This window comes from Talpa occidentalis, unplaced genomic scaffold (genome assembly GCF_014898055.3).
Source record: "Talpa occidentalis isolate TD23 unplaced genomic scaffold, MPIMG_talOcc4v2.1 talOcc4.3, whole genome shotgun sequence".
NCBI lineage: Eukaryota > Metazoa > Chordata > Mammalia > Eulipotyphla > Talpidae > Talpa > Talpa occidentalis.
The window spans coordinates 13,976,634-13,998,174 of NW_023603184.1; the positions used below are offsets into that span (position 1 = coordinate 13,976,634).

Consider the following 21,541-nt stretch of genomic DNA (forward strand, 5'->3'; position numbering starts at 1 on the left):
GTGCTATGAAAAGGCCTTTCCCCAGGGAGGAGCCAGTCTTGACCCATCCTAACTCAGCCCATACTGCGTGCTGCACATGCGTGTCCCCCTGCAATGTTTGCACCGAGTGGGAGGCATTGAGGCCACTCACCTGGTCGAGGGTCTTACAGCAGTCCACGAGCACGCCCACAGGCTGGGTGTCCTGCAAGCTCTCCTTCAACTCTCTCAGCTCCAGCTCTGAAGGACCGAGACTCTCATCCTACCAGAGAGGAAAGGAGGGGAAGGTTTGCCACGGGAGAGTCAATACAGAAAGCGCGGCCTCCCCCAGGCTACCCAACCCCTGGCAGACTCACAGGGGTCTGGGGAGGTAGGGCCTCAATGCTGGCAGCGTGGGAGGAGATGGGCAGGATGCTGAGCTGGTCGTCGATGACAAGACACTTCTTACAAGAGGCCAGAGAGAGAATAAATCTGAGGAACAAACCACCACAATGAGGAATTGGGTGGGGACCCAATGTCTACACAAGCAAAAAATCATTTGGAAAATCATTTGGCCCAAACACTTCTAAAGGAGCAGAGAAAGAGTGGGGTGACGGAGTCTCCTTTGCAAGGTCCCTGCATAAGCTTTTACAGCAACAAGGAAACCAAAACTCTCTTGAGCCTGATCACACACACACCCCTCCTGTGTATCTCCACCATTCCCCAAGTCATCTGGCCCTGCCCATGGCCTCCCCTAGGCTCACCTGTCAGCATTAAGGTGGGTCAGGCTATCCTTAGGTGGGGAATTCCAAACCCACCCCTCAGGATCGCCAGTCACACAAGAAAACAAACACAAATGGACAGACCTTCTGTCATAAGGGGAAAAAAAGTAAAAGAAAAAAGAGGAACTCTCCCTTAAGAAACATAAATGTTCCTGGGTATAGAAAAGCCTGTTTCGCTATAGATTTCAAACTCCTTCCCAACAGCAAGGAAAGGGCCTCATGCACCATTTCCAGCCTTGGTTCCATGGGGTAGCACAGCAGCCTCCAGCCTGATCCTTCTCCTGAGTAAGCGCAGCAGAGATGGTTAACATCAGAAAGGTCCCGGGCAGATTTCTAAACCTAGCACTGCAGACATTCCAGGCCAGATGATTCCTTGCTGAGGGGCTGTTCTGAGCATTCCAAGCAGTTTAGCAGCATCCCTGGCCTCAACCCACTAGATGCCTGCAGCATCCCCCTCCAACCCAAGTCGTGATGATCAAAACACGTCCAGACATTGCCAAGTGGCCCCAGGGGCAAAATCACTCCCTTGAGAACCACAGTTTCTAAGATCTTTCACGGACCACTAACTGGTCTTTCCTAAAAAGAGCTTTGCAGTCAAGTTGATTTGGGAAACAATCAAAATGATCCCTGCTGCTGCAAGACTTTTCAGAGGCTACAAGAGACTAATGTCAATCATCATAAGGAAAAAAGAGTAATGGTGTTTCTCAGGCATATTTGGCCAGGAAACCCTTGTGCTAAAGTTCTTATCACAGCAATACTGTTCTAGGAAGCAGTGATGCAGACCTATCATCCTCTGACAGGCGACTGAGCTACGCGCTAGAGGGAGACATGGAGAAGGCACAAACAGACAGAGCTGGTCTCCTGGCCCTAGCTCTCCATTCATGTCCACTGTTCCCACTTAGCTTCTCAAGTATCCCTCCAACCGCCAAGGCTTTCCTTATGGGCCACTGCACAACCTTATGGACCACTGCACAACCTTCCCTCACACAGAAGCAGATAGTGGTTGGGTTCAAGCTCAAAATATTCCTCCCACTGTGGTTCTCCACAATGAAGGGGCTGAGATGTGCTACAAACCCACCTCTCGTTAAATCTTCCCACCACATCCTGATGGGCCTCGGTCCTGTATCTTGAATGCACATCCTGAAAGAGACAACACCCATTAGCAGAGGCATCCAGTGTCGGCACTCAGCAAAGGAGGCCCAGGGAAGTGAAATCCACTCCAACAAAACCTGCTGTGCCAAAGTGGCCCAGGGCTCCCTGCTGGAACTGAAGCAGGTAGCAAATGTAATGGCTCCTGTTACAGCCAATTTCCCCTTACTTCATCTCTTGAGTTTTTCTACCTTTTAACCAGCATCATAAAATGGATTTCTGCCCAGGTCAGTGCCAGGCATGCTGGGTATACTCTTCCAGGGTCTGGGAAAATACCAGCAAGGAACACAAGTTCCTGCTCCCGTGGAATTTAGAAACTACCACAGGAAGACAGACAATAAACAAATATGTAACTTTAGATCAAATGCTCTGAAGAAGAAAAAAAGTCAGGTTAAAGAGTGACAGGCAGAACCATCTAATCTGAATAGAGTGTGAGAGAGACCACACTGTCAAGGTGACATCGAACAGGGCCTCAAATGCAGTGAGGAAGTCAGCCATGTAGATATTCCCTTGGGAACAGCTAGTGCAAAGGCCCTGAGTGTAGCATGTGCTGGGCACGTCTGAGGACCTCTGAGGAGGCCATAGGGACTATAGCAACAATGATGACATGTGGGGTGGGGTCAAACAGGTACTAAGAGTTGAAGAAAGCCCATTTTACCAGATGAACACAGTTCACAACACCCTGAGGCCAATATTAATGCCATTCTTGAGCAGTTGGGCCTTGGGCATGATGACTCAAAACCTGTCTCATGGAAGTTCCACATGGCAATTAGAATATTGCCATTCCACACTCCATTAGAATATGGAGTCCTGGGCCTTCCTGGTGGCGCAGCGGTTGAGTGCTGGGTCCGCAGCCTCTGCAGGGCCGGTTTGTTCCCCGGCCGCCGGGCGAGGGTCCCACATGGCGGGCAGACCTCTTCTGCCGCCCGGTGTTCCCCTCAGCAGTGTATCGTCAGTCTGCCTGTTCTGTTCTCCGCTCTGGCTCTGGTGAATTCCCTCACTCTCCCGCGCTTCTGACTGTACCCAGTGCTTGTATAAATAAATAAACAAACCAAAAAAAAAAAAAAAAAGAATATGGAGTCTGAGAACAGCTTTGCATCCAGGGACACATGCATTGTTCTAACCATGTCCTCAGCTTTGGGAGAAAACTTCTCCACCCAGAATTGAAGTTCTTGCCAAACCAGGAACGGCATGAGCAATGCTACATCATTACCCACTCGGATGAGGGCCAGTGAGGAAGTCCGTACCTGGTCCCTCTTTGCAATATACAAATTTGCACTGGCACGACTCTGCAGAATACCATTTCTGAAACTGAATGAAATAACAGCTGCATCATCTTTGAATCTCACAGGAGTAAGATTTGCAAATATCTGAAAGCAAATGCAAAACTCAGGGCCACAGAGATTTCTCAGCAATGTCTTTGTCATTGGTTTTAGTCAGAGAGTTCCCAGTCCACAGGTGCTCAACAAGAATTCATAAAAGAAAACGAGCCACAGCAAAAACACAGATTGATTTGAAGCCCCACAACTAAATTAAAAAGCAGACACTCACCATGGTCATCGTGTACAGCTGCTTGAGTGAATTCATGGTCCGCAGGAGGATAACCACCAGTCCCCCACCTTCTACCGTCTCTACAGTCCTGGCCAGTAAGTTTGGAGTTAAGGCTTCAAAGTCCTGGAAAAAGGACAACTTAGAAAAGGATGGTCATGCCAAGAAGCCTAACCAAGGGCCCAGGACTTCAGAACACAAAATGAAGACCAACTCCTATCTCACAGGGCTCTCCTCAGCCCCCACGAGAGCCCAGCCCTGGAGAATAGCTGTACCTGGCTTTATAAGTCAAAGCATTTCTCATAATCTGAGAAAATCCTATGTGGAAAGATGTCCTCCAATCTTCACTGATTCACACTTGAATTTCAGAAATATCTCAAATTCATTTTCTGACATGTCTATAGTTTGAACCTGCCTGACAAAACTCATCTGCACCACACGGGGGAGCTACCACTTAAAGAAACCATCATCACTGCAACTGTCAACAGGGGTCACAGAAATACTCCCTGTGACCAGAGGAGAGTGGGGCACAAAGTTCTTTTCTGGTTTTAGAACATCTAGTCACAATATCTCCTCTCATTTCTTAGTTTACATACATATTGTAAGGTATGATTCTAAAATTTAGGTAACTGCAGGCATCATTGTACATGCTTATAATACAAACACATCAAGATTGATGCCTAAGCGTCTGGGGGGGAGTCACAGGTATCAAGAATCAAAGATCGCTAGAACTCAAAACAAAAAAAAAAAATGTGAAAGTCTATTAAATTGCCAGGCAAGAGAAGTGACACCAGTAAAGAAATTTACCAAGTAGTTCTCTTCTGAGGGGAAAAAGTGGGGAGAAGGGTTATACTAATCAAGCACTCTGTATAGGACATGAGTGCACAAGTCTGTGCCCAACGAAGACTTTGGTTAGTTCTACTAAGACTTTGGTTAGTTCTACTAAGGGGTCCTAAGGTAAGTAGAAGTTCATGCTGCTAAATTTATCAGCTTTAGGATCTCTAAGCAAGGGAATTATCAAATTTCCTTTGGAAAGTGACCAAACCTCCCACAGGTAATGCTTGGGGGGGAGAGGGAGGATTGTGAATCATCTCTCTTTATTGTACACTGTTCTTGTGGGAAACCAAGCAGCCCAAGCACACCTCAATGCCCTGGCTCCAGGCACAGGCTGGAGAAGTCACCCACCTGGAGAACACACATGCCAAAGGTATTGCCCAGGATCTTGTGGGTCTCGTTGTAGTAGCAGTAGCGTATGTTTGTGGCCGCTACGAAGAGTTCAAAGGGGTCATCTTGCTTTATGTTCAATGTTCCATTCTTGATTTTTTTCTGTAGCTGTCGCATTCTTTTCTTCCTGTGACTGCAATCACCCCCCACCCCCACAATCCCCGGAGAGTCAGTTAACCAGTAAGGCTGAAGAGTCGGGAGCAGGGGACAGGCTCAATGATCACCCACTTAGACCTTCAGAGCTAGAAGAAATCTTGGAAATTGTGTGGCCAACACCTCACTTTAAGAGGGAAGACAACCAGAGAGGATTTGAGCAGAGCAGTTTAAAAAGATAGGCTTTGGAGGGAGAGAGTATTAAGTCTCTGTGTGAACCCTGCTTTTCTGTCACCTGCTACAGATACTTCACTTTAAAAGAAGGGTAAGGATAGGACCAAAGCCTCACAGAGCCAGAGCTTGAAACCAAACTAAGTGGCCTCATTATCTGAGACTCAAGTCAAAGATTCAATGACATGGTGCCGCTCCCCAGGTGATCTGGAAAGGGCAGGGTGACAGCAGGTTACTTTATTCATTTGTTCTAAATTCATCCACCTCCTTCCCTAGACTGCGCAGTTCTGTTCTCCAGGGAAGCTCTACACTATGACAATACTTACACAGGATACCAGGGCTAGAATGAAATCTGGACATCTCTCAGGAATTGCTGAATGGCTGTTTTGACACCCCAAATATATAACTATCATTTACCTCTTTCTTTTGCAGAAAGTGAAAACAAGAAAGCTCCAGAATTGAGTATTAGAGCAAATCAAAATTTTACCATAGTTCTCTAGTGAATAGCTAGAACCAAGGAGAAGGGGGGAGAAAAACTGTTGCATTTGACATTAGGTTAATGATGACTTTCAGTGGCAAAACTTGGTTAAAAGGGAAAGTCAGACAGCAAAGAGGGTGGCTAGAAAGTGCAAAAGGCTTCTGTTTCAAAGTGTTTGGCAGGGCCTCCCTGGTGGCACAAGGAGTTAAGTCATAGCACTATGGAGCTATCCACAGCCACTGCAGCACAGCACGATTCGATCCCCGGTCGGCCAGGAAGCTGACCCACAAGGCACAGCAGACCTCTCCTGTCCCGCCTGCCGCTCCCCTCAGCAGTGTATTTCAGTAGATCTGCCTCTTCTGTTGCCCACTCTGTCTCTAGTGAGTGACACTTCTGGCCTGTACCCTCACTCCCCACACTTCTGGCCTGTACCCCAGTTCTTGTATGCACAAATAAATAAATCTTAAAAAACAAAAACAAAGTGTTTGGCAATAAAAATAAGAGAAAATGCTAACCTGAGTAATAAAGCTGGCTATGTAGGTAGTCACTTGGAGAGGGTGGGGGATAGAAAGTTGAGCACATTTACAGGGAAAAGGAGAAAGTTTCAATGGAGAGTGGAGTGGTCAGCACAGGGAAAGCGGTAAAGCTCCTGAAGAAGGGAGAGAAGAGACCCAGAGTACAGAGAGGGATTGGCTTTGGACAGGGGGATGAGACACAGCTTCCTCAGAAACAAAATGTTAAAAAAAAAAAAAAGAGTGAAGACGTAAATTTGAGGGAGGGAGTGGCAATTTAAGGAACTTGCATTAGACAGGGTTACTCAGTTTTAAAAGGAAGAAAAATATTACAGAGAAAGCCAGGAATTGGGTTGGGAATTTAATGAATAGAATTTGAAACTTATTGTCAGGAATGAAGAAAGGACATCGGCTCTAACTGTTTTTCAACTTGAAAGTGTCCTCAGACACAGAAGCTCCATAAAAGAGCCCTGTAACACTGTGTCAAGGAATCACTTCCTGGCATTTAACTAATGAGGAGGAATTGTAAATGGTGTGGGAGACTCACAGGGCCAAGCTCACCTGCTAAAGCCCAGCTCTTTCTTGTAGCACCACAGCACTGAAGGTCGAGCCTTCACAGTTGCTTTGGACAACATGTGATGAAGAATGACCACCTGTCAAAGGAAAAAAAAAAAATCACAGAGGGCCTCCCCGGTGGCACAGCGGTTGAGCGCTGGGTTGCGAAGCTGCCAGCAGCTTCTGCAGCACCGGTTCAATCCCCAGCTGCTCCCCGGCCACCGGAGGAGGGACCCACATGGTGCGCAGACCTCTCCTGCCGCCCGCTGCTCCCCTCAGCGGTATACTTTGGTCCTTCTGCCTGCTCTGCTCCCCGCTCTGGTGAATTCTCTCACCCTCCCGCGCTTCTGACTGTACCCAGTGCTCGTATAAATAAATAAATCTTTAAAATAAAAAAAAAAAAAAATCACAGAATCTCAGACAATGACCTCATTTGAGAAATGTGGAGACTAAACTGAGGGCCGGTGAAAGGAAGTGCCCAAGATCACAAGGAAAGTAGTGACCAGGGTGGTGTTAAAAACGGGGACACATCTACTAAGGCTTGTGCTCAGTCCAACTGAATCATAAAAAACTGTTAACTTCTCTGCTAAAATTCTAAATGCAGACGCTTTATCACTTCCAAATGCAAAGGAAGGTTCTCTCTAGGTATTTTAATATAAAAGAAAGCCAGCGAAAGGGACCTTAATGTAATTATGTGCCAAACCCCCCAGAGGTCCCATAATGTGAGGATTCTTTGCAACAGGACACAGTTACCAAATCTTACCTGGTCCTTTCCCCGATCTCCAACTACAACAAATAGAGATCTTTGCCGCTCAGCTACCCCATTCTCAATGAGAATGCGGATCCGGTTATCTACTTTCTTCCGATGCATGATGGAAGACTATCACTAAAACAAAAAGAAAAGAAACAACTAGACATGAACACCAAATTCTGGGAGAACAATATTAGTAGGCTTCCTCCTGTGAAGCCAGAGCTGTTAGGCATATTTATATGCATAATCTCACTTAACTTTCAAATATCTCTCCAGGAAAGGCATCAATCTCATTTTCAAAACTAGGAAACAGGCTTTTGAGATGAAAAAAAAAAAATGTTCCCTCAAAATGGGAAGTCACCTCTACTGAGATGTTTTTTAAATAGGAAACGATGTTTTAAAAAGTAGATTAAAAAATATAATGCGTTATCTGTAAGATATTAAGACATTTTTCAAAAATATTTTCAAAAATTGTGGCTACAGATGTTTATGAGGTGATGTGGGAAGCTAAAGTATGACACCATTTTTTATACACATACATAACAGGGAATACAGACAGAAAACATCCAAATACTGTTATATTTCTGGATGGTGAGGCTGCAGGGGATTCTGACTATGTTCCTTTATTTTTGGGGAGGTTTCTGTTTATTTTCCATCTCTGTGGCGGGCACGCTGCGAGCTAGGTGAGCTGGCGCAGGAGACAAGCCCTGACCCTCACGGCTGAACGGCGTGGACACGAAGGAACCTGAGCCGGCGCGGGCCCAGCAGGCAACCCCGCGGCCGCGAGGCGCTGAACCCCATCCGCCCGCCCCGACCCCGGAGCTCAGGTCGCCGAGGGCGGGGTCGGTCACGCAGCCCCGCGGGGAGCGCGCCGGGCGGCGGCGCCTGCTCGGGAAGCCCCGGCGCACCGAGCGCGCGGCCACGGGCGACAGCCGGCGAGGGCCGCGGAGCTGAGGCCCCGATCCCGCCACGCCCGGCCCCGAGGACCGACACCAACAAACCTCCGCACCCTTCCCCGCCACCGCAGCACGGATACCTGCGCCCCGCGTCCGCGCGCTCCCAGCCGGCAGCCAGGCGGAAGCACGTGGGGCCCCCGCGAGCAGGGGGAGGAGGGCAGGGCTGGCCGCGGCGCCCGCCGGCCGGCCCGCCGCGAGAACTCGCCCTGCCCCGCGACGAGCCCCGGCCCGGGCGCGGGCGGCGCCTGCTCGCAGCGGGGGCTTCCCTCAGCCCCGTCCCTGAGAAATGACGTCAGGCCCGGGAGGCGGGGCTGCAGCCGAAACCGCAACTGCGGCTGTGCAGGTTCGTGCGCTCGCGGGCCCGGGGACGCCGGGGGCACCTGTCTACACGTCCGCGTCGCGCCGCCCAGCTGGGGGGGAAAGGTAAGCAGCCCGCAGCCCGCGCCCCCGCGCCGTCACTGCTCGAGCGGTAGGTGCGGGGCAGCACACGGAGAGCAACTTTGCCTGGTTTGCGAGACTGGCTCCAGGGACCTGTGTGTACCTTTACCAACCCTTTCTAAATAGATTTCCATTTTAATGTGACAAGATGGAATTAGACGAGCAGACATTTCACTCGACCCTCCACACCCACAGTAATGACCTTGTAGACTCGTTCTTAACTGTTGGGTATTCTGCCCACCGTTGCGGGCGCTGTGTTTTGCAAAGTCCCTTAGGCCTGTATTTGACCATCAGAAAAGATGGTGCTCTTCTGAAAACCTGCTGGGGGGGTTCTGCTCTAGGTTACCCCCTCCCCCGATACCCCTTACCCCAGTTGAATTGGCCCAAGCACAAAACTATAAGGGCCATTATATGTATTTTTTACATTGTCTTTGGGTCATATTGCTAAACCTCAAGTAAATAAATCCAACTACTTACTTGACATTTCTCCTGTGGTTACAAATTCAAAATGTTGAAGTCGAACTCATTTTCCTTCCCCCCTCCCCCTTGAAATTGAAGCTCGCTACCCTATTTCCCAAATTTCAGTCGTTTGAAATCACACCTAAAGTTCTAAATCGGTGGTCGACGTTCCCTAATTATCTGGCCTAATTTCCTACTGTGGCTTCTTTGCGCAGTACTCTGGATGCTTTTATTTACCTACCTTCCATTCTAATGCAATCGGCACCACTGTCCTTTATCAAATTACTCAAAATATCAATTTGCCATGCACAAGGGATAGTGACCAAACGCCCTTCGTGAAGCTTACATAATTCTAGATGAACATTTAGAGTACCATTAAGTAAAAAGTATCCAGCAAATAAAAAGGGTACTGTTTAAGAGATGGATATGGAAGGTCTCTGAGGGGCGACACTGGAGGGAAGGACTGAATCACAAAGACTGAACCTTAGGGTTATTTGCCTGAAACACCTTCCTAGGCTTAAGATGTAACATGCTATGGGGCAAATCCCAGCAAAGCACCCAGAGTACTGCGCAAAAAAGCAACAGTAGGAAATTAGGGCACGTAGACCACAGATTTAGAACTTTAGGTGTGAGTTCAAACGACTGAAATTTGGAAAATAAGGTAGCAACAAAACCTTCCTTAAAAAGCTCATTCTGGCTGTTACGAAAGTTACAGCGTAAGAGAGTAAGAGTAGATGCCGGTATAACCATCATAAACTACTGTTGTTAAACCTGTTTTAAGCTGGTACTGGTGGTGGTCACAAGTTCTAGACAACTCTGTATATATTTTCAAGGTAGAATCATGTACATTTGCTTAAGAACGAGATACACCGTGAAAGGAAATCAAAGATGATATCCAAGGTATTTACCCTGAACTGGATGAAACTAGGCTACTTAAGTGGCTAATTTGGGATATTTGAAACATTCCTATCAAGATGGTGAATGAGGTTGTAGTTTGCCTGAGAGTTTTGGACCTAGAAATATTCAGGAGTGACTGGAGGGCTGATTGTTGGAGCAAATTTAAAGTTAGGTGATTGAAAGAGATCACCTAGAACACAGCTAAAGATGAAGTATGATAAACCAAGGCCGGGGTGGGGAAAAAATCACAAAGGTTACTGAGCAGTAGCCAATGAAGTAGGAAACAAGGTAGAATCCATTCATCACCACCCTCACCTTGTAACCATTAGGCCTCTACAAGAGCCGTGCCTTGCCCAAATTTCTCAACATTGCAGTGTTCTTTGAATGGCAATTTTATTAGGTCAACCACCATCCTCCCCATGCCCAATACAGACAGCTTAAAGATCTTCAACTTTCCGTTAAGATATAAAACTTAACATGGTATAGAACTATAAAGCTACCCATAGCCCTTACCTGTTTCTTCAGCCTCTAACTCTACTAAATCTGCATTCCTTCACTTGAGCCAAACAGCCTGTCACTTAAGAGTGCACCTTTGAACATGCTCTTTCCACATCTTTGCCTAATTTACTACTCCCCTCAAAGTCTTTCCTATGTCCTTGAGGGGACATACCCTACTCCTCATGATCTTACTACATGGTGCTCCATAATGGCATTTGCTACACTTCCCTGTATCACATCAGTATCTTACTATGCAGTGAAAGCAGGAACCAGTGGTTGTCACCACTAAATGTTTAGTGCTTGGTTTGATGCCTAACAAATACTCAATTTGCTGAATGAAGCCTTAGTTCAGTGACTTAATACCGGGTTTGCTATTATCAACATTAAAGAAAACTAGTACTTACACTAAAAATTGCCTTTACTAGAACACTGCCTATACTCAAAAAGCCAGTTTTCTACATGACTTTAATTCTGAGCAGCTATAAGGTATTGAAATTGAGTACATAGCAGTCTAGTCTTAAAAGACAAGGCTACCTGAGATTTAATAGCTTTCTCCTCTAACATTCCTAGTGCTTTCTTGGGTGGTATATACAACTAAAGCAGACTTCACAGACATTAAGGAACCCGGTTTTAATGTTCTGATCTAAAACATTCACTAGTTTTTCCCCCAGAACTCAAAATGGGAAAAGGAATAGGAATGAAACTTAACAGTTGTACTTTAATTTTGCCGAGGGTTTTTCCCAAAGGGATGTCAAGGGCAATACTGCTTCTTTTAAATATAATTTATAGTCAGTAAAATGAGTGCTTAATAAGATCCTACCAAATGTGATGAGGATTCAGGAGCTTAAAGACAAAATGAAGGGTTTGAACTTAGTGCTTACCTGTATTCCATTCCCCGATTGGATATATTATTGAAAATATAATAAACAATACAAATTTCCTAAGTTACTTAGGAGTCTGACTAACTTAACTACCAGCTACATTTTATGGATTGGTTGTCAAGAGAGCACCTCAGTTAATGAGCCTTTTGAGAATAAACACACATTCTCCTGTCTCTTAAAAGTGGAAGTCTCCAATATAACAGGGTTGCATATATAGGAGACAAAAGAACAGCAAAAGTTAATTGATTGAAAATGTTTAAGGGATATTTAATATCAACATACAATGATTGGAAAAATTCTTCCGTTTTCTTTCAGGATAGAAGAACCTGAAAATAAAACTGCCCTAACCAAGGTCATCATTAACATTCTACCTTAAAGCTTCAAAATACTCATTCTCCCTGTGAGATGACTGATACTGTGCAGTTACAAAAGCGTTAAGTGGAGTCTTGTTGTACCAAGGGGCCAGTGATATATGTGACAATCACTTCCTTGCAACTTGGCTAAAATATGCTAAAAATTTTACCAAACAAAAGGTTTTCAGCAGGTAGGAAAAGTATTCACATATTATACAGAACACTTAGTACCTCAGATCTTAATGGGACTTTTTAAAAAGTTCTCATCCTCATAATGAGGCACTCCTTTAGAAAATAAAGTCTGAATTGAGGCATACAAGCTTTACATTTACACTGCAATGGTAGAATGTAAAAAAAAAAAAAAAAAAAAAACCACCAAAATTATTTCAAAGAGAACGATTCCTTTTAAAACATACATAAAAATAAACCAACAACTTTACACATTCAAAAGACCTGCACTAATGCACATAAGTTTGAAACCTAGAAAGCATTTCTCCCCTTTCTGTCTCTGAACTGATTCAGAGGTCATTGTATAAAGAACTTAGTTACTTGAATTTTGATTTTAAATGTCATGAAATTTTCTCCAGATATAGCAAATTTAGTCTAATATAGGGGAACTGTAGGCATCTAGGGATTATCTGACATATTTTCTCTACCCTCCTAAAATACTGCTAACATATGGTTGTGGTACATCCCAGGCACTGTCATTTAAAGCACACAAGGGGAGGTGCTAGCAGAAGAAATACTTATTTGCAAAAGTAAACATATAACCCTTCCAATATGATGTACCACAACCACACATGAGAGTCAAGAACTTGCTTTATTTTAAAATAAACATTGACGGGCCCCACCCCTTGTGCCCACCACCCTACAAAACTTTTGAATGTGGAATGTTCAACACCCTACCCATTTTAGGTTACAAAAAACAGCGAAAGCTCCAGTTGTATTATGAGGACAGTTTCAGAACAGGTTCTTTGTGTCTTTAGTAGCTGAGCACCTACTGCAAAAATTCCTTAGCTAAAGGCTGAAAACAAAATTAAATCTCTGCACAGAAAATTAACTATTAGTAGCCTTTGCTTTGTAAGTGGGATTAATTCTTCATGAAGTCAAAGTGGGATACCATAAGCAGCATTAAGTTCATAGGCACGCAGAACTAGTGCTCAAACTGCTAGCACAAATTCCAACGTAGACATAAATTACTAATTGTCCATACAACTTGTTACTCTCCCTATACATTTAAGGGGGAAAAATCAGCACTTTGAATATAAATGCCTCTGTGAGAAATGGATAATTCAATCGGGGTTAGATAAAAGGGCAAGTAGTAGAAATAGCTGAAGAGAACCATAAAATTTGTAACACTAACAATGGGGTAAACCACTTAAGCTGCTAGCTGTTGAACACCAGTGTTTCAAAATACAACTTTTATAAACATGTTTTATTTGTTTTGCTTATACCATCGAGAACTGAAACTACTGGCTGTCATTTCCCTAAAATAGGGAAATCCATCTAAAACACACACTGGTGCTTTTCAAAAGATAGCGATTTAAAAGGGTGGTAGCAGCAGGCATTTGATAACTTTTTCTTTTAAAACCTTCAGGCTGCAGGAAAAAAACGTAACCAAGAGTGTTATGATTATCCATTATGCAATTTTCATCAGTACCTGTACCAACTTAGGTGATAATACAGCAAGATCCAAAGGTTAGTGACAGACAATGCACGTCATAAGGAATGATATATAATACCAATCCTTACAAAAGTCATTGTCAAAGAAACTGTTAAGTGTTCAAAAAGTATGTAAATATTTCACATTAAGTACAGAAGCGGCCATCCAGGTTACATCCCTTATTTGTTGCATATTTTTTCAAAAAGTGCCAATCAAAGCCTAATTTTGCATTTTGGCTTTCTCTTATACTGTATTAGCTGTTAAAAAGCAATTTACATGTGTTTTTAACCACAGTCGTTTGGCCAGAGGAGGACTAGTGCTGTGTCAAAGCTGGTAGCCAGCCTTAATATGTGTGAATACGGGCCCATGCATAATTTGGTATGAGTCTAAACGTTCAGTGCTCCAATTTAACTGGAAAATCTGTGAAATGCACTTGTTCTGCCAACCACACTCCACTCCTTCCATCTTCTTTTCAAGGGAAGTATTTTAGTTTTGTCAATTACCATTGAATAACTCTAGGGCTGATTTGTAGATTTTATCCACTATCAAAAGTCAATCTTTCTTGTTCCAAGCCACTTCAATTAACTATGGAGATAATATCACCCCATAATGTATATAGTATGTTTTACTCCTAAGCAAGGGTGAGGAATCTGAGTATCATGTGCAAGGCTCAAGATGACGCTTAGGACAGAACATGCAGAGTAAAAATAGTTTCCTTTCATATCCAGGTAATATAAAGCTGACAGTTGTAGTCCTGTCTTTATGGGATGAAAACAGTCCCTTTACAATAAGTTTCCTGAAAGGGAGAACAAATAATAACTCTTCTGGTAACATATTATGGTACACTGGCCAGTGTGTTTTTGGCGTTTAAACATAATCCTGTGAATCAGATTAATTCACTTGCTGAGTGTTCATTTGCGGCATCCCTCTGTTGGGTCTTGGGGGCCCTCCACGACCTAGAAGACAAAAATGGCATTTGGTTTTTCTTTCAAATATTATTTGTTTTGCCTTCAAGCAGATTTTCATCTGAAGTCAAGAAGCATGTGGGCAGCTTGTAACCACATAATTAGGTTTAAGAGGTCAATTCTTCAGTGTTCAAGTTTCACCTGTCCTGGAAGTTGTCATGCGCAAATTTGCTCATGTTCTCTAGCTAGAAGAAGAGTAGAGCTAATGGAGTATCCCACCAGTACTCATTCATTCATTCGTTCGTTCAACAAATATTTATTGAGTGCCTACTATGTGCCAGGCACTGTCATCAGGCGTTGGAAATAGATACAGCAGTGAAGACAGACAAGGTACCTGCTCTCATGGAGCTTACATTCTAGTGTACACTCTAGCTTACATTTCAGTAGTAAGTAACATCATACTATCAAAATTAATAAAAGCACCAGAATGAAAAACAGACCTTATTACCTAAACTGTTAAAAAGAAACTACATAACATTCAAAATTGTATAATGACTTGTAACAGATAAAATAACTTTTTTACATGCTGTTAAAACAGATTATTAGCTACCAGTCAACTCAACTTTCATAGAATATGCTACAAGGTGAGAAAGAACATAACCCACATTCACATGCAAATATCCTTTGACACTTAAGTCAGTAATTCCCAAATGATCTATTAATTAAAAAAAAAAATGCACCTTTTTGCTGGCCAGTTTCCACTAGCATTGAAATCAGAGTACTTCATAATTCCTCCTTAATATACATTTTATACATGTTATGGCCAATATCTAGAGGAAACCTATTCAACTTAACTTCCCTCAAATCAGAGAACCATTTAGAAGTTCATAGCATATGAGATGCTGCCTCTAATTATTATTATATAGACTGATTCCCTATCCAAATAGGAAGTAGTCAAAAAACTGATAAAGTCTGTAACTGTATAATTCAATAAATTAAGGTTTTGGATGTTTTGTTTAAAACGCAATGTGATGTATCACTAGTAGTGCTCCAAAGGCATTGAAATTTCAACTAGTTCTATCACTTCTAAATGGTTCTCTAAATGTAACTATGGCTTATCTGGCCACTAAAGGGTTTCTGGTCCTAAAATATAATATGCATGTTTCAAAAATGAAAGAATAATAAATTTATATAAATGTTCAATCTCATTCCAAAAATGTCTTACAAAAATGTTTCAGTAAGTACTTCCTAAAAACATTTAGCAGGTTTTAGGACCTGAAAAATAATTTGCAGTTGGAAAAACACTTTTTCTGAGAAGGAGAAATGTTCTAGTTTTCGAGACAGTTTTATATAGTAACAGGGAAAAGTCATTCAAAAAATTAAATTTGGTTCAAGGTATGTTTTAGAAACAGAGCATTTCATTTAATCCCTAGGAACAAGTTTGGAAATGGTAAATGTATTCCTAACATGTGACCTACATGCAGACTATGAACAGCTCTTCCAAGGCCAGAACAGAAGCTCCACTTAGGAGCTAGGATCACCACCACAAAATATTACCTCGTGGGGCTCCCCGTGGTCCACTCTGCCCAGAGCCTCGCTTGAAATTCTGCTGATATCCATCCTAAAAGACAAGCTCGTTAGTACTGAAGAGAAAACAAGGTACTTTTTCTCAAATGTTTAACCATCTATCTCTACTCTTACAGTTTAACACTTGCAGAATAAGCAGCTTTTTTTTTTTATATTCCAATTATCAGAACTAAGTCGTTCTGTGTATTTTTGTCTCAAGAATATTCAAATTAGGTATTTCTGTGCTCTTAAAAATCATTCAGACTATATTAAATGAGAACCTGTACTGAGTGCTAAGAAAAGTGACAATCATTTTACATAACAAAGGCATAAAAATGGCCCCTAATCACCAATTTACTGAATTACATTAAACAACTACATTGGTCCCTTTCATTGGTGTTTTTATGTCAAGTTTGTATTTTAAAACAATTTACCTACCCGCTGATAGCCAGAGTAGTCCCGGGGAGCACTGAATTGAGATTGTGTATAACCACTGTTTGGAGTGTTAGAAAATGAAGGGCGATAACCATCATATCCTCCTAAAATTTGGGACAAAAAACAACGTTCTTATTGTCACAAGAAATTTTTATTTTCTTATTATTGACCGAGGGAAGAATTGAAAAGTAATTTCTAATGTCCTACTTGATCCAAACAGCTTATAAATTTCAGTGCATAGTAATGGCCTTAAATGATGAAACTTTTACCCATCCATGTATACGAGCATATACGCGCACTCACACAAAACAAAATCCCCATCATATCTAATTATGTATAGAAAGCATATGCCCTAAAGGGCAGTAGTAGACATGCATTTGACAAATATCAAAAACACTCATTCCCAATTTTGACAATTTAAATGGTCCCAAAACATACTAAAATGTTTAAATTGTACTTAAGATATTAATGGAGAGTTACCAGTCTTTCCTAAAAACCATGTGATAGAATCCTATATATTTTACAAATTGGAAATGAGCTATTTTGTACCTCTAAATCCATTGGCAGGGCCCCTGTATCCATTCATCAAGCCTCGAGCACCACGAGAACCTCCACGGGACACACCACGGCTATTATAATAGGGCTGACTACTACGTGGAAAGCCAGTGTTCTGCTGGGGAGGCTGCTGATGGTTACCAGTCACCTGATGGGACTGGTCCTGGGAACCATGGTAAGTGCCAACCACTATAATACAAAGGACAAAAAATTACACATATACACACCCCTTGTTACAATTTGTTCTCCCACATGCTTTCTGGTTAAGAAGTGTCTTATATAGTCTCTTCAAGGTTTAATTCTGTCTTTAAATAAATTTTTTACTTTAATAATAGAGGCAATTACAAATGAATGAGGTTTTTTATCTTTCTCCTACTCATATGTTAAGCTAAGCAGAGTAAAATTCCAAACCTCTGAAAGCACAAAATTGTGTTAGCACACAGAATTCTACCCCTCCAAATGATTTGAATGGTTATATTGACAAACATCTTCTAAATGCATCTGCCTGCCTGCACAAGAGATCCACAATAATTCAAAAGAGCTTACATACTGACACACCTGTAGTACAATTACCACTTTGTACCATTCAATTAGTGGGAGAAACTTTCATATTCTTTTAAATTTCCCTTGATGTTTAGGTGAACGTACAAAACCACACTTTCCCATCATAGCTAAGTAAGTATAATGTACAAAAGTATAACTAATGTACAAAAGTATAAGCAAGTATACTTAGAAAAATAAGTCAGCAAAGGCCTTCATCAACTTAAACCCCTACACCTTAATGCCTGATTCCACTTCAAGTGCTTGTAAGTATAGTCAACTTAGAACAATTTATTAAATTAATCACACTGGCACTCAACACAGTGGAGGGAAAGACCTAGAAAGTTCATAATACCATGTGCTCACACACATGCACACATACCCTATTTTCTCTCCCCTGTACAAAAGTACCTTTCTGGTACCCAATGTTCATAATTCAAGAGGGAGTTTAAAAAAAAAGCAGGGTGTTAAGAATACTTTGAGTGGTGAGGAAGGCATGAATGAATCAAAGGATAGCCCATATTCCAGGAGCAAAACCAGCAGCAACCACAAGTCAGCCCAAACTTCCCATTTTAGGTAGAGAGAAAAGGTTGTTAACTCTTAAAAATCTTTATAGGACCTATTTTATCAAGAAACCTCAAGTACATTCTTTAGTTCTTAAAATGCTATTTTTGCAGTGAGAAGCTAGAGAATGCATAGAAAGAGGAGTCATGATTTTTTTTTTTTTTTGAAATATGTAATGGGCAGAGTAGCACACTATTTGCAATGTGACCTTTCCACATAGATTGCCGTTCCTCTGCACGTAGAAAGTAGTCAAAAGAACTGAATTTTCAATTCACTTTTTATCTGAAGAATCTTATGACTCCTGGTCAATTCTCACTGCAAGTAATTCATTAAAGAACAATTAAAATGCAACCATTATTTTAAAATGCCAGATTTCTATTAAGGGGGTAGAATTCTTTGTAAAGCATAAACGCTAATCCATAAAAAACACCACATATCCTTGCCAGATCCTTTTTGTATGTTGTTCCTGACTAGACACTACTAATTCATATTAAAATGAAAACTTCTGGAATGACAGGACACACTGATTTAGTCAACAAACACCAGAGTGCCCTCAATATGTCAGGCAGGGTCCTAGACATAAGGGGTATTCTCAGTTACTAACTTATACTCCTTAATGGGAGATAGTTAAGTGCTTAAAATATACATACAAACAGCATTTATATTTTGTCAGATAATAAGTGATGAGGAAAAAAACAAAGTAGGATAAATGAGGGCAGAGTACACTAGTTTGACAAGGTGAAGGGAAGTCTCTGTGAGGTGATTATCTGGGCAAACTTAACAGACCTAACAGAAGAACCAAGTTATGCAAACATTAGTGGAAAAACAGTTTCAGGTATGAAATAAAATATAAAGATTCTGGAGAATAGAGACCTTGCTATGTGTGTGGCTGACATGGGTACTTAAAGAAAAATATAGACTATACCACGTGATGAAGACAAAGGCCAGATTTTTTGAATCTTGTAAACCAAGGTAAAAACTTTGGGTTTCTTCTCTAAATGTAATGATAGTTTTGAACAAGAGACATCTGATTTATATAGTAAAATGATCACCCCCTGGCTACTATAGAGAATAGACTGAACTGAAAAAATATAGACAAGGAGACAACTGCAATAGTCCACATATGGGAATGGCTGCCTAGAGTGAGTACGAAAGTGTTTAAAAAGTCAAAGTGGGCCTCCCCGGTGGCGCAGCGGTTGAGCGCTGGGTTGCGAAGCTGCCCGCAGCCTCTGCAGCGCCGGTTCGATCCCCGGCTGCTCCCCGGACACCGGAGGAGGGTCCCACATGGCGCGCAGACCTCTCCTGCTGCCCGCTGCTCCCCTCAGCAGTGTACTTTGGTCCTTCTGCCTGCTCTGCTTCCTGCTCTGGCTCTGGTGAATTCTCTCACCTTCCTGCGCTTCTGACTGTACCCAGTGCATGTATATATAAATAAATAAATAAATAAATAAATAAATAAATAAATAAATCTTTAAAAAAAAAAGTCAAAGTGACAGGCTGATTGTTCATTTTTAATTGAAAGTATCAGTAAATGTAGTTAATTTTTGTCGGTAATGCATATTTTGAAATGGTTAGCTAAAAGTTATCTAGCTGAAATGCATCACAGTCAAGTTTAGCAAACTGGAACAAGAGAATTTCAAATCCACTAGCACAAAGAGCAAAATGAACCAACTCAAATGATAAGTATATAACTACTTTTAATTTTATCAGACCATCTGAAAAACAGCAAGCATGTCATCACAATGTCTAAAGACCCTAAAATATACCTGCTCAACAACTATCTTATATGGCTATTAAAGGAAGCCCAGTTTAATCATTCAGAAAATGAGGACAGGTAGCATAAATGACAAACTTTTACCAAATTATGGCTGATTCAACCTCCCTACTGATTAGTGAATACTAATGTTACTGAAAATCTGTAACATTGATCATCAATAAAATCAACAATAGAACATTTCCATTTTTTTAATCAGTCTGATAAAATTAAAGCATTAACTCCATTTGCTCATGTGTTGTAGGAGCCCAATTAAACCCCTAAAATTAAAAAACCAAAGACCTAAAAAAAGGTATTTCATGTCTCATAAATTTGAGAAATCTGTATTATCATGATAAGGTAACAGGTCAGATTACCACATTACTTGCTTATTAACAATGACTTTGTTACAATGTAGTCCACCATTTTTTGCACAAATTTTACTATTAGCATGTAACACCCAGCCAATTTTCCTTATTGCTTCCTAATTTTGTATAGCAGTCTTGCTGCCAGGTATCATCTTCATTCAACTCAGAATTAAAAAGCTGGTCATAAGTCAAAGTAACAAGTTTCATCCCACTAAAATCATATAATGCTATGGGGATATTATGAAAGCTCACTGACCCAAGAAAAATGAGCAGAAGGACTCCAAAAATTGCACATAATTCACATACAACAAACATGGACTTGATTTCATTCAGGATCAGCAATGAAAAATTTTAGGTACTAGTATTAGAACAAAAATTTTAGGTACTAGTATTAAAACAAAAACTCTTGTGGACACTACCACTCTAAAGTCTAAACTACTGTAACACTACACTAACATTAACTGCATCAGAAAGTAAGTAGTTAAGGAAAGTGAGACTGGTTTTCCTACCTGTTTGAAGTTGTTCTTGCTGAAGTTCTGTTTGTTCTACTTGGTGAGGCTGACTGGAAAAGCTCTGGTTATAACTAGCTTGATACTGATTTTGCGGTTTTAAAGCTTCTGGTTCATTAACAGGAGGAACTGGTGCATTCATATTGAACACCTGTAAGTAAACAAATGATTAGTTCATCCTGTTGTGCTAATAATTTCCTTAATTTTAATATGGTAGATCTCAGTGATGATTTTACCTCAAACAAAAGGAGCATTAAGAAGTCTCAAACACTCCAATACCATAAACACACACACCCCCCTCCCAATTAATGTAGTTTAGTATTAGAAAAAATTATAGATCTATCAAATAACATTTAAACAAGAATTTAAGAGGGATTAAATCTAAGACACACGATTAGCAGCCTCAGAAATGCTATTAGAAAAGGTCTTTGGGGGTCTCCCCGAAGGCGCGGTGGTTGAGCGCTGGATTGCGAAGCTGCCCACAGCCTCTGCAGCACCGGTTCGATCCCCGGCTGCTCCCCGGCCACCTGAGGGGGGTCCCACATGGCGCACAGACCTCTCCTGCCGCCCGCTGCTCCCCTCAGCAGTGTGCTTCGGTCCTTCTGCCTGCTCTGCTCCCTGCTCTGGCGAGTTTTCTCACCCTCCCGCACTTCTGACTATACCCAGTGCTTGTATAAATCAATCAATCAATCAAAAAAAAATTTATTTAAAAAAATAAAAAAGAAAAGATCTTTGGGAACCTCCCTGGTGGTGTAAGGAGTTAAGATGCAACCTATGAGGCTATCTGCAGCCACTGCAGCATGAGTTCGATCCACAACCAGGGAGCTAACCCACATGGTGCAGCCGACCTCTCCTGTCGCACCCGCTGCTCCCATCAGCAGTGTATTTCAGTCAATCTGCCTGTTCTGTTCCCCACTGTGTCTCTG

At 42.0% G+C, this 21,541-nt stretch overlaps 2 protein-coding genes across 3 annotated transcripts in view; both read right to left on the bottom strand.

Annotated features, from left to right (window-relative positions):
• Nucleotides 1–8,375, bottom strand: part of NAT10 (N-acetyltransferase 10) — a 33,261-nt gene extending 24,886 nt beyond the window's left edge. The window contains exons 1-8 of the mRNA XM_037522477.2: nucleotides 8,315–8,375; nucleotides 7,291–7,413; nucleotides 6,534–6,625; nucleotides 4,620–4,791; nucleotides 3,438–3,560; nucleotides 1,816–1,877; nucleotides 333–447; nucleotides 131–238 (exon numbers count right to left, since the gene is read on the bottom strand). Of these exons, the coding sequence (XP_037378374.1) occupies nucleotides 131–238; nucleotides 333–447; nucleotides 1,816–1,877; nucleotides 3,438–3,560; nucleotides 4,620–4,791; nucleotides 6,534–6,625; nucleotides 7,291–7,398 (780 nt within the window). The 5' untranslated portion in view covers nucleotides 7,399–7,413; nucleotides 8,315–8,375. The remainder of the gene's footprint in view (nucleotides 1–130; nucleotides 239–332; nucleotides 448–1,815; nucleotides 1,878–3,437; nucleotides 3,561–4,619; nucleotides 4,792–6,533; nucleotides 6,626–7,290; nucleotides 7,414–8,314) is intronic.
• A 4,801-nt stretch (nucleotides 8,376–13,176) lies between these two features.
• The window catches only part of CAPRIN1 (cell cycle associated protein 1), a 36,607-nt gene continuing 28,242 nt past the window's right edge, over nucleotides 13,177–21,541 (bottom strand). For both annotated transcript variants that reach the window (XM_037522480.2, XM_054699277.1), the window contains 5 exons: nucleotides 20,616–20,766; nucleotides 16,879–17,073; nucleotides 16,333–16,433; nucleotides 15,886–15,949; nucleotides 13,177–14,379 (listed from right to left, as the gene is read on the bottom strand). In XM_037522480.2, the coding sequence (XP_037378377.1) occupies nucleotides 14,315–14,379; nucleotides 15,886–15,949; nucleotides 16,333–16,433; nucleotides 16,879–17,073; nucleotides 20,616–20,766 (576 nt within the window). In that variant the 3' untranslated portion in view covers nucleotides 13,177–14,314. The remainder of the gene's footprint in view (nucleotides 14,380–15,885; nucleotides 15,950–16,332; nucleotides 16,434–16,878; nucleotides 17,074–20,615; nucleotides 20,767–21,541) is intronic.